We start from the raw sequence: 10,961 nt of genomic DNA, 5'->3' as shown, positions 1-10,961 counted from the left end.
TTACATGATTCATATTTAGCATTATAATGAATTAAAAAACACTAACAAATCTTTTTTAACATCAATGGCTAATTAGCTAATGACAGGATTTGGACGTTTTACTTGAAAAAAAAATGTATTAATAATTGTCATAAAAAGTAGATCTTAATTATATTAGATAAACATTACTACTATTATTGTGAGCATGGTGCTGTTGTATATATATATATATATACCACACTCATTCTCTCTCTAAGTCCCTTCTCTTTCTCTTGACCAGAACGGTGAATAATTTCCTTCATCATCTCACATGGCACTATTCTCTCCGTTGAAGTTATTGCCGGCGGTGCTGGCTCTGTTTCTGGCGTTGAGCCAGAAACAGAGTCTCTGTTCGACGCTCGAGAGCGAAGGTAAATAACGGTGGTTACAGAAACGACGGCGCTGAGTGGTTGTTTTTTGTTGAGCGAGTTTTCGGTGATCGGAAGTGGAGGTTTTGGTTAAGTTTACGAAACGGCGTGTCGTTTTGCTGGCGCAGGTTTGGCGCTGCTGGCGTTGAAGGAGAGTGTGGTGACAGACCCGCAGGGGGCTTTATCAAGCTGGAGTGGCGAAAACGGAGACGTTATGGATCCATGCTCGTGGTTCGGTGTGGAGTGCTCTTCTCACGGTAATGTCGTGACCTTGTAAGTAACCTCTCTTCTCCTCTCTTTTGTCACGTTTGTAAAAAAAAAAATAAAAACAATTATGGATTATTAATTTTCCTAATAATTATTTTAAAAGTTGTAATTAAAATTGAATTAGTTAATGTAGCAAATTCACTCGCAATGCCATTACAATTTCCAATGTGAAATAAAACTGATTTTGTTAAAAACTTTTCGTCTGTTTTGAAAATGACTGTTAGATAATTCTGAAAGTAGGATAGTTTATAGAATTCTTTTGCTCTGGATGCGATAATCAAATATTTGATTTGAAACCAAAATAGTAATTTCATTTTTATCTTTGGGAATGATAAGTGGTAAAAAGATAATTAATAAAATCGATGAGAGAATTAGAGGAGGTGTCAGTAATCTCAAGTGTGGCATGAAACTTGCGTTTAGCTTTATTAAACATGAAATTGAATAGTTTGGTAACTTTGTGTTTGCCACTGTTTTAAGCCCTCTGTTTTATAATGAAGAGAGGGGTCCATTAGCCTTTGATTTTGGTATTAAATTGGCCGGCAGAGAAACCTGGTCTTCTTGTAGTGGTAGAAGCTGTTGTTCTTCTGATAATGAAAATGGAAAATGATATACAAGATCTTCTTAGCTCAATAACTGCAACTTCTATTCTTTAGAAACCTTTTTCAAAATTTCCTGCCACCTGTTGTGAGGAAAATGACATAATTAGTAAAAGGAATTTATATATAACGCGTTCAGGAATTTAAAAGCAACTAAAGAGGAGAAAGAAAAATTAACAATGATTAGTAAATATTATTTTATTGGTTGAAGTTTTGTAAGTTGATTTCTTCATGCGACAAATAAGTAAATAATTATACTTTAAGGTAATTTAAAAAATATGGACAAAAATAAAGTAAAAGACTATTATTTATTATTAATAAGTATAAAATTAAATGTTGATTTATTTCATGATTAAGTAATTCATTCTTTTAACTTTCATTTATATTACACTTTAAGGTAATTTTTAAAAAATATGCACAAAAATAAAGTAAACGACTTTATTATTTATTATTAATAAATATAAAATTAAATGTTCATGTATTTCATTCATTCTTTTAACTTTCGCTTATATATTATGTTATTATACTATAATTATATAAAATATTTTAAAAAGATAATGTTATTGTTTTGGGTATGGGTTATGACCAGAATACTCCATTTTACATTGTTTTTTATCCAATTTCTAATGTTGTCTCTAAAGTTGGAGTTACTCTATTCTCTAAATAATTATAACTTTTAATCACATATTTATAAGTTTCGATATAAATTTATAATTAACACAGGTTTAATCATGATCTAATAAAAAATAAATATACTTTGTTTATAAATTTGATCATTAATGACATTTAAATTTTTTTTATCAAAAGACCAGTTCCAAAACCTCACCAACCAATTGATAGGAGGTAAGGAGATGGAATGCTATGACACAATCTCTAAAATAAATCATTCCGTAAATAACTAACTAGACTATCATACAATAAAATTATTATTCACAAAAGTTATCAAGTTTAATTTGCTTTTATTGATCCTTCATCTTTGATATATCTTCCTCTCTTATCATTCAAGCTTAAAAATATTTAAAGAATGTACATTTATCATTTACTTTTTTTTTTATTTTTCTTTTATAATGAAACTATGAGTTAAGAGTAGAATCAATTATTTAAAAATTACAATTTATTTAATAATTATAAAACATTAAAAATCATATCAGTACTTTTTTGTATGTTAAAGAATATATAATAACAAACATATTTACATAAAAGACAATTTTAAATATATTTAAGTACTAAATATTACAATAACAATTATTAATTTTACCAAAGAATTTTGATACATTTACTATAACATCATATACATCATACTTCTTTCAATAGTAAGTTTTATTAATTATATTTCTTTTAATAAAAAATGCTAGTGATTATGGCATAAAAATATATTAAATTGAAATAAAATATATTACTTCCAAATATTTGAATATTAAGTCATTTTATTGAAGAAAGATTTATTTATAATTTTTTAAATTGTAACAAAATTATAAAAGAAAAATAACTATTAGGAACAGCGATAAATGACACTGATATTTTATATAAAATAAAAAATATAATTATCTGTTAAAAAATAGAATGTTTACAAAAAAAAATAGTTAAAATAATTATTTATGTGAATTAACTTCTTATCTAAAATTATTACATTTGTGTGTAAAAAATAAAAAAGTCAGGGGGCCCTTGGTTGTTCCTATCTAACCTGTAAAAATTTACTTTGATTTTAATTTTAATATTCTAAAATTAGTAATTTTATATATTTTTTTATAATAGAATAGATCTTCATTTTGTAAAATGTTATAAGATGATATGAATGTCAGTTCTCAAAGTGAATAAAAATTTACAAAAATCAAAGTTTGAGTTATTTATTTATTTATTTTTTTGTAAATTCAAGGTCTAAAATGAAAAATATGGCCAACCTTTCAAAATACTTTGTCAATGCTGAACCTAATAATTTTATTCTATTTGATTAAGTATACCTGTTTGGTCGGATTTGGTATTTTACTAAAAAACAGTATTTACTTGAAAATGAAGTATAATGAGTTAGTGTTAACAAGGCAACCTATCAAAAATTAAAATATTTTTTAATAATTACATATTTATTGTTTATATGCCTGTAATAATCTTTATTATAACTTTGCTTTTCCTTAGAATGCACGTACATTTTGAATATTCTTTTATAAATCAAGGAAATTTTATAAATATATTTGTATATAAAGAAAAATAAAATGTTGCATGCTTTTTTTTAAGGATAACAAACTCTATAGTTCTCTAATTAAAAATAGCCTTATTATAGTTTAAAAACGATTATTTAGATCCATGTAGTTTTCATAATTGCAAAATTTCATATTTCTTTATGAACATGCATGAAATTATTTACAATAAAATGAATAAATAAATAATTAAATAAAGAACAAAAATCACCTTTTTAAAAGTGTCGGGGTGAGGTCAATGTTAACCAAAAACAAAGAAATTTAAATCACATTTTTCTACCATTAGTGCGCGATAAAACATACAATTAATACTGGTGACGAATATTCAACTTGCAGGAATTTGAAAGACCTTTGTCTTGAAGGAACACTAGCACCAGAAGTTGGAATGCTGGCTCACATAAAATCAATGTAAGATGGTGCTCATGCCAATGCTTGTTTTAGAAATAAGAATTCCTCGACCAACTTTGTACACTTTGTATTCTCGGCAGCATTTTGCGCAACAATTCTTTCGTTGGAGAGATTCCTGAGGAGATCATATACTTACAGGAGTTGGAAGTCCTTGACTTGGGACATAACAACTTCAGTGGATCACTTCCATTTGACCATGGCAATATGCCATCCCTGACCACTCTGTAAGTTAAGCCTTTCATGCCAAATATTTTCTTTCTGTCTTGTTCTTTGGTTGACTAATACTGCCAAATTTATACTACAGTCTATTGGACAACAATTACCATCTGACCAACTTAACTCCAGAGCTGTATAAGCTCAAGATGAATTCTGAATTTCGTGCTAATGAAGAACAACTTACCGGTGCCACCACTACTAGAGAAGCATATGTTGGCAGATGTAGTTTATGGTAAGCAAATAATGATGGATTTTACAAAACAAATTTCTGAGTTATCAATTTTAGAATTTGTATTCGATGAACATCTTCCTCAGTAAATGGCTAACGTAGCCCTACAATGAAAATAATCATCAGACCAATATTGCTAAAAGCGTGCTTATTCATTGTAAAGTTCATCTACAGTTCAAATTTGAAATTATTTGCTTGTGACAATTTTGTCTAAGGCACATTGGCCAACATGGGGATAGAGCAGACCGGAGGCAACTTCTCAAAGTAGCAAATGTTGCTAGTACACCCAAAATTCAAAGGCATGTTAACCAAGGGATACTTAAACAATTAGCATCGCATTTCCCTTTTGCATTACCACCAAATTTTGAGCCTTTCTCATCACCACCATCACTTTCACCGTCAGAAAGTCCCTCATATTCGCCATCACCTTCTCCCTCAGATAGTTTTTTCACTCCTTCTCCCTCTCCTTCGCCTGTAGTGTTACTAACTCCAGACGTATCACCACCAATAAACACTCCTCTCACTGTACCTACACCACCAGTTAATTGGGTTCCAGCACCTAGCCCTTCTCCATTTTCTACCCAAGGGAACACGTACAATTCCAATCAAATACATCACTCGGCGATAATCTGGTCTGCGGTTGGGGGTTTCTCTTTATTGATTTTGATGTCAGCCATTACTTTTGCTTGCTTCCGAAGTAGGAAGGTTGTGACTGTTAAACCTTGGTCCACAGGATTGAGTGGCCAGCTGCAGAAAGCCTTTGTAAAAGGTAATTTATGTTTGCTATAGGTCATTCTGCATCTTATGTACTACTGCATAAAGATTAAGAATAAATTCAATTTCAAAATGCATTGTGAATTCAAAGAATGAAGTTAGTTTTTTAGAACTATTTCTTTAGCTCGGATTGAGTTAACTTATTATTATGCGTTATTAAGGTGTGCCAAGTCTCAAACGAGGAGAAATTGAAGCAGCTTGTGAATATTTCAGCAACATTATCGGTTCGCTTCCTGATGGAACTGTGTATAAGGGGACTCTCTCCAGTGGAGTCGAGATAGCTGTAGCATCCTCTGCTGTGAACACAGCTCAAAAATGGTCAAAAAGCATGGAAGCTCAATTCCGAAATAAGGTATGCTCTCAACAACTGTAGCAAATGCATCACATTTATCATCCAAGTCCTACTTATTTTTGCATGATTGCAGATAGCAACATTATCTAGAGTGAATCACAAGAATTTTGTGAATCTAATTGGGTACTGTGAAGAGAATAAGCCGTTCTCAAGAATGATGGTGTTTGAGTACGCTCCAAATGGAACACTCTTTGAGCATATACACAGTGAGTGATATTAAGTTCATATTTTACTTTCCAGAAACACATTCACAGCCACATCCTTTGATTATTACAGGTTCATAACAACCTAACTTCTGAAACCAATCTGTGAGTAAAAGGCTTGTATTTTCTGGCAAAAAGTTATTCATTAGATCCCTGACATCTTGAAATATTTTTGCGAAAGATGCACTTAAAGTTGTTCTGAGTGTTGACTTTATTCTTGCATATGCTGCAGTTAGAGAAGCAGAAGAACTAAATTGGACTATGAGAATGAGGATAGCTATGGGAATAGCCTACTGCCTAGAGTATATGCATGACCTAAAACCCTCCATTGCCCATAGAAACCTGCAATCTTCATTTATATACCTTACTGAAGATTATGCTGCTAAAATATCAGACCTTAGCTTATGGAATGACATGTGTGCTGCAAAAAATGGGTCTGCAACCACACAACTCCTGGAAACATCATCAGCAGATGCCAAGGACAATGTTTACAGCTTCGGAATAATATTGTTTGAGTTGATTACGGGGAAAATCCCCATTGCCGGGAACAATGATCTTCTTGCAGATTGGGCAGCAGAATATTTAAGGTGGGGGAAATCCTTGAGAGATGTTGTGGATCCAAGACTGAACTCTTTGCAGGAAGAAGAGATTGAAGAATGGTCTGAAGTGATGAGAAACTGTGTACAACCAGATCGAGAGAAAAGGCCAACTATGAAAGAAGTTACATCTAGACTCAAGGAAATAACAGCTATGGGGCCTGATGGAGCAAACCCAAAGGCATCACCACTTTGGTGGGCAGAAATGGCAATTACGTCCACTGATTCAAGTTGAGACATTGATATTATTACCCGAATAAAAGTGGAATGATAATTTGTACAGTTACTCTAAATTTGGTATTCCTGCACTTTTGAAGTATTTATGTTTATACTAATGTTTTTTAAACCATAAGTTTGAAGCCAACAGAAAAAGATGTAAAGAACAAATAACATTTGCCTCATTCTAGAGGAATTGATTTCTGTTAACGTTTGAAGGGGCAGAGAGTGCTTCCTTAATAATCTCTATTGAATATTACTTGGGGAAACTGCTGTCCGGACAGGGAAAGGACTGTGTTACGTTTGTCTATACGAGAAGGAAATACATTCACTTTTTCACTGTGAATATACATAGGTTATGTAACTAATGTTTCCTTGTTTTTAAAATGCTAGACATGGAAATGCTTGTGATGTGTAGTAGCTCATCGTCAATTATTATTATTTGAAGAGTTGGAAGCAAATTATCATTTCCTTTGGCAAGACGCATAAGAATAAAAGCCTCATCAATTATGTGCACAAGGATCACAAGAATATTGGATAACGGGGTTACTGCTCTCAACATCTTCCGATGGAAACACATTTAGAAAATAGGTTTCAAATGATCTCTGAATTGTAATTGATCTATCAGCCCTAGCCAAGCGCTTCATCCCTATAGCCGGTATCATATAATATCCATCCTTCGCAAATTAACCTTTCTTGCATTGAATTGGAATGGTTTCTCGCCATCCTCAAACTGCGCATTGCAGCCTTTTGACAGTTTAACCTATGAAATTCATACAGGTGAGGAACTCTCTTGTTATAGCATTTTATTTACTGGTCTTGACTGACCAGAATCCATTGACACACTCAAAATAAATCAAATCCTTAGATACAAAAAAGAGCACCATGTAGTGTGATAAACTTATCAACAACAGAAGAATGAGCAGTAAATACCATAAAAATACAAAGTTGAAGAAGAGAGATACTTCCATTAGCTATGATTTACTGACGTGCTTACCTCAATAGGAGTAGAGACGGACGAAACTCCTAGCCAAAGAACCAACATCATCTACAGAAGACCATTGTTCATATAACTGAATCCAGCATTCAGCCTGACTCTTTTGCTGCATCACATGGCTAAGGAGATGAACTAAGTATTTGCCTGTGATATTTTCATTTTAAGTTATATAATTTGGTTCCACCGTGGCCAACCTTTTCCTTCCCTGAGAACTACAAAAGATATTCATCACATTAGAATTACACAAAGAATTTGGTAGCTCCCTGAGCAACACTTGTAAGCAGGAAGCCACAAGAAGGGGTGCTCTCTCTTGCAACCCATAGTCAATAAATATCAATGCATCGTCAACACTTTCAACAATTGAAGCCAAATGAACATCACAAGCAGCTTTCATCTCCTCACAACAGAACCTATTGGCAAAGGAAAGCAACTCCAAAACAGTCATGGGACAGAAAAAATCTATCCTCTTAGCGCTGCTATACAACTCCACAGCCCTCCTACCCCAAGAGCATATCCCATTTTTGCTGAAAACAGTCTTCGTCATCTTGGACTCAGCAAAGCCACCATAAAGCATAGCCTTAAAATTGTCGGATAGAGCTGCAATTCTCCACCTAACACAATCAATTTCCTCACTCCCAATGCAAAAAGAAATATCATTTTCCACATCTGGCAAACCCAAACGCACACTTTCTTCTGTGCTAGTTTCCTGTTTCGTCCATTGCGGACACTGGCACCTATCATTGATTGAACAAGGACTAAACCCATGCACCAAATTCCCCTTTGGACATTCAATAACACAACCACCACAATCCGTTGAAGACAATCCCTCAAGTTCATCCTCCCTCCTCTCAAACCTCAACCATGCCCAAAGCACAACCTTGGAAAGCACATCCCCAGCGTTTTGCAGCGCTGTTCTGATACATCTCCTAAGAAGCTTCTGGTCTCCGAGGCCGCGCAGTAAAGTGAACTGCTCCACAGAAAGTGATGCTTTCTCAGATTGAAGGCAGCACTCTTGCCTGTGGTAAAATTCTGCCAAGGCCTCCACGAGGTTGATGGGTTTAAGATAAGGTTCTATGGAAGGCTCAAGAGAGTCAGCAGCTGGGAGCGGAAGAGGATACAACGTTGACAAAGACTAACTAAACATTGACCTTTGCACACATTGAAAATTAACGCAAACATCAGCAAGGCACATTTAGTTCTGCAATAAAACAGTCATTCACCTAATCTCAAACACCAAAAACAACAGTTACAATAAATTTCTCCACCATATCAGAGTTACAGCCCAAACCTTCTGCACATGGGACTTCATATTATGCTAAACTAAGCAGAATAGCATTTACCTGGCTGCTGCCCCTGCACTCACAGTGTACGTTCAATACAATTACAGGCTATGCTTCAAGCCACAACAATTGTTACACACACAGGAAAAGTTCATATACACGTGCACCCATTCACATTCAATCAACCAACATAGGACCACCAATTTTGCACCAACAACAGAATTAGATGTCCAACCAATTCATTGCTGGAATAAATAATTACAGGACTGTGCAGTAAAATAGATTATTAACTTAAGAACAGAACAAGCCTTCTCAAATTCCAGAATTAATCCAGAGAAATGGCTTCAATGATTCTACATCTAACATAAAAAATCTAGAGCACTAAAACAGAATTTAAGAATCACTCCAACACAACAGCAGCACCCAACTCCTTGAGTTTCTCCAGAATGGGATTAGCCTCCTCCTTGGTGAGCCCTTTCTTCAAAACACAAGGAACCTTTTCCACCAAGTCCTTGGCTTCCTTCAACCCCAAGTCAGTAAAGGACCTCACTTCCTTGATGATTTTGATCTTGGCAGCAGCATCATACTTCTCCAACTTCAAATCAAACACCGTCTTCTCTGCCGCAGCACCGGCCTCCACCCCAGGCGACCCTGCAGCCGGCATTGATGGTGTGACAACGCCGGCCATCGGAGCGCCATAGCGGTGGAGACCCATCTTGAGCCGCCAGAGGACGGTGAAGTCATGCCTCTCAAACCTGTTGAGATCGAGAAGCTCGTTGGCAATACGCTCCACCTTCTGCGCACGCGCCTCCGTGGAGAGAGCACGCGTGAGGTTCACAAACCTTCTGGCACACCTTGCCGCGCTGTGAGACATTGATTTTCCCTTCCCCTTCACCACACCAAATTTTCATTAAATACAAATTAAAACTCAAATCGGAATCCTAATCATATGAAACCACAAACGAAGAAAGATATACAATGGAAAATTTTTCCGGCACCGGATGATGCAGTGCGGCGACTACATGGGGAGTTGAACTTTGTTATATGGACCGCTTATATACCGGTCGGTTCAGTTCTCTTTTACGAAAATGGACCGGGTTTTTTAGTTTTTTAAATTATGCATCGATTAATTGATTTTTCTTTCGGAAAATATATTGGTAAAATTATTGACTTGGTTTTTCCAAGCATGAGGAGATTTAATTTAGTCTTAGGATTTTTAAAGCTAAAATAAGTTTTTTAAAAATAACTTTCTTACTTTTGTTTTCAAGTAGGTCCTGATTATAGTTTAACTATAATTTAACTCTTGTATGGTTACCATTAAAATGAAATTTAGTTATAACGTATATTTTTAAAACAAAAGACATATATCAAAGATGAAAGATATTTTTTAGATATTTTTATTTATGTATGTATTAACGTCAAATAACAAATTTGAAAATAAAACATCACTCAACCTAAATTACTGGAGGACTTTTAATAACCAAAATTTTACTTAAACAATATCTCTCTTTTTTTTTTAAATAAAATAAAATCTTGAAATAACATTATATTTTCAAATGGAACGTAGAATTTCAAGTAATTTTTCAACGTCTGATAATAGAAATTTGCTCCATATCAACAAAATTCTAATAACATTTTTCATTGTTTTTTCTTTATTCTACTAAAGAAAAAAAAATGAAATATTAAAAACTGAAATTAAAATAAGAAAAATATAATTTAAAATATCAATTAAAAAATCTTAATTAAAATTAAATTTCTTTAAGAGAAAAAACTAAAAATTAATTTAAAGAAAATTTTTACAATATTATTTGTTATCATTATTATTAGTTATAAATATTTTTATTATAATGTTTTTATTTTTGAAAAAACATCAATAATAACAAATTTAATTTAAATTATATTAAAAAATCATAAATTGTTTTTCTTTTATTTCTTTTTTAAAGTAATTAAAATTAAAATTTATCATTTTTAATTATATTTTTGTAATTATGGATGTTTTTCGGTGTGTGTCTCATCTCTCAAGAAAGTGATTATCACTGTAGAATATTATCTAGAGTCCATCTGACATAAGAAAGTGATTATCACTGTAGAATATTATCTAGAGTCCATCTGACATAAGTGAAATGTACCTGCCTCAGTCATTGTATTTATAAGTGTAAAATAAAAACAACCATACCTGACAATCTGGTTAGTTACTCATAAATATCTTAACTGCTTAAAATATCTAAGATATTTTATCCAATAAA

The 10,961-nt window shown here is 33.2% G+C and overlaps 2 protein-coding genes and 1 pseudogene across 3 annotated transcripts; 1 reads left to right on the top strand and 2 right to left on the bottom strand.

Annotated features, from left to right (window-relative positions):
* Nucleotides 1-251: 251 nt before the first annotated feature.
* Nucleotides 252-7,193, top strand: LOC124826656 (inactive receptor-like serine/threonine-protein kinase At2g40270). Its single transcript, XM_047299547.2, has 9 exons — nucleotides 252-389; nucleotides 515-659; nucleotides 3,781-3,852; nucleotides 3,933-4,076; nucleotides 4,157-4,300; nucleotides 4,513-5,066; nucleotides 5,233-5,423; nucleotides 5,497-5,629; nucleotides 5,859-7,193. Exons 1-9 carry the CDS (start codon nucleotides 290-292, stop codon nucleotides 6,455-6,457), a joined length of 2,082 nt encoding a protein of 693 aa, XP_047155503.1. The 5' UTR covers nucleotides 252-289; the 3' UTR covers nucleotides 6,458-7,193.
* On the bottom strand, nucleotides 7,100-8,886 carry LOC148204424 (ethylene-overproduction protein 1-like). Its single transcript, XM_088105929.1, has 5 exons — nucleotides 8,875-8,886; nucleotides 8,776-8,788; nucleotides 7,620-8,533; nucleotides 7,436-7,486; nucleotides 7,100-7,201 (listed from the first exon to the last, which is right to left on the bottom strand). Exons 1-5 carry the CDS (start codon nucleotides 8,884-8,886, stop codon nucleotides 7,100-7,102), a joined length of 1,092 nt encoding a protein of 363 aa, XP_087962055.1.
* A 51-nt stretch (nucleotides 8,887-8,937) lies between these two features.
* Nucleotides 8,938-9,827, bottom strand: LOC124826657 (uncharacterized; annotated as a pseudogene). Its single transcript, XR_015779805.1, has 2 exons — nucleotides 9,693-9,827; nucleotides 8,938-9,604 (listed from the first exon to the last, which is right to left on the bottom strand). The product of XR_015779805.1 is annotated as an uncharacterized LOC124826657 (transcript).
* Nucleotides 9,828-10,961: the final 1,134 nt, after the last annotated feature.

Source organism: Vigna umbellata, chromosome 1 (assembly GCF_029865625.1).
Source record: "Vigna umbellata cultivar VRB3 chromosome 1, Vumbellata_1.0, whole genome shotgun sequence".
NCBI lineage: Eukaryota > Viridiplantae > Streptophyta > Magnoliopsida > Fabales > Fabaceae > Vigna > Vigna umbellata.
This window is presented reverse-complemented; position numbering and strand designations above follow the sequence as displayed.

Excerpts from the sequence above, each read along its gene's own strand:
- LOC148204424 (XM_088105929.1), bottom strand. Across the intron at positions 7,487-7,619 it reads GAAGGAAAAGGTTGGCCACG|ATGATGTTGGTTCTTTGGCT; the intron begins GTGGAACCAAAT and ends GGTCTTCTGTAG. Across the intron at positions 7,202-7,435 it reads CCGTCTCTACTCCTATTGAG|GTTAAACTGTCAAAAGGCTG; the intron begins GTAAGCACGTCA and ends TGAATTTCATAG.
- LOC124826656 (XM_047299547.2), top strand. The coding sequence starts at position 290 with ATGGCACTATTCTCTCCGTTGAAGTTATTGCCGGCGGTGCTGGCTCTG. Across the intron at positions 4,301-4,512 it reads GTTGGCAGATGTAGTTTATG|GCACATTGGCCAACATGGGG; the intron begins GTAAGCAAATAA and ends ATTTTGTCTAAG. Across the intron at positions 5,630-5,858 it reads ACTCTTTGAGCATATACACA|TTAGAGAAGCAGAAGAACTA; the intron begins GTGAGTGATATT and ends CATATGCTGCAG.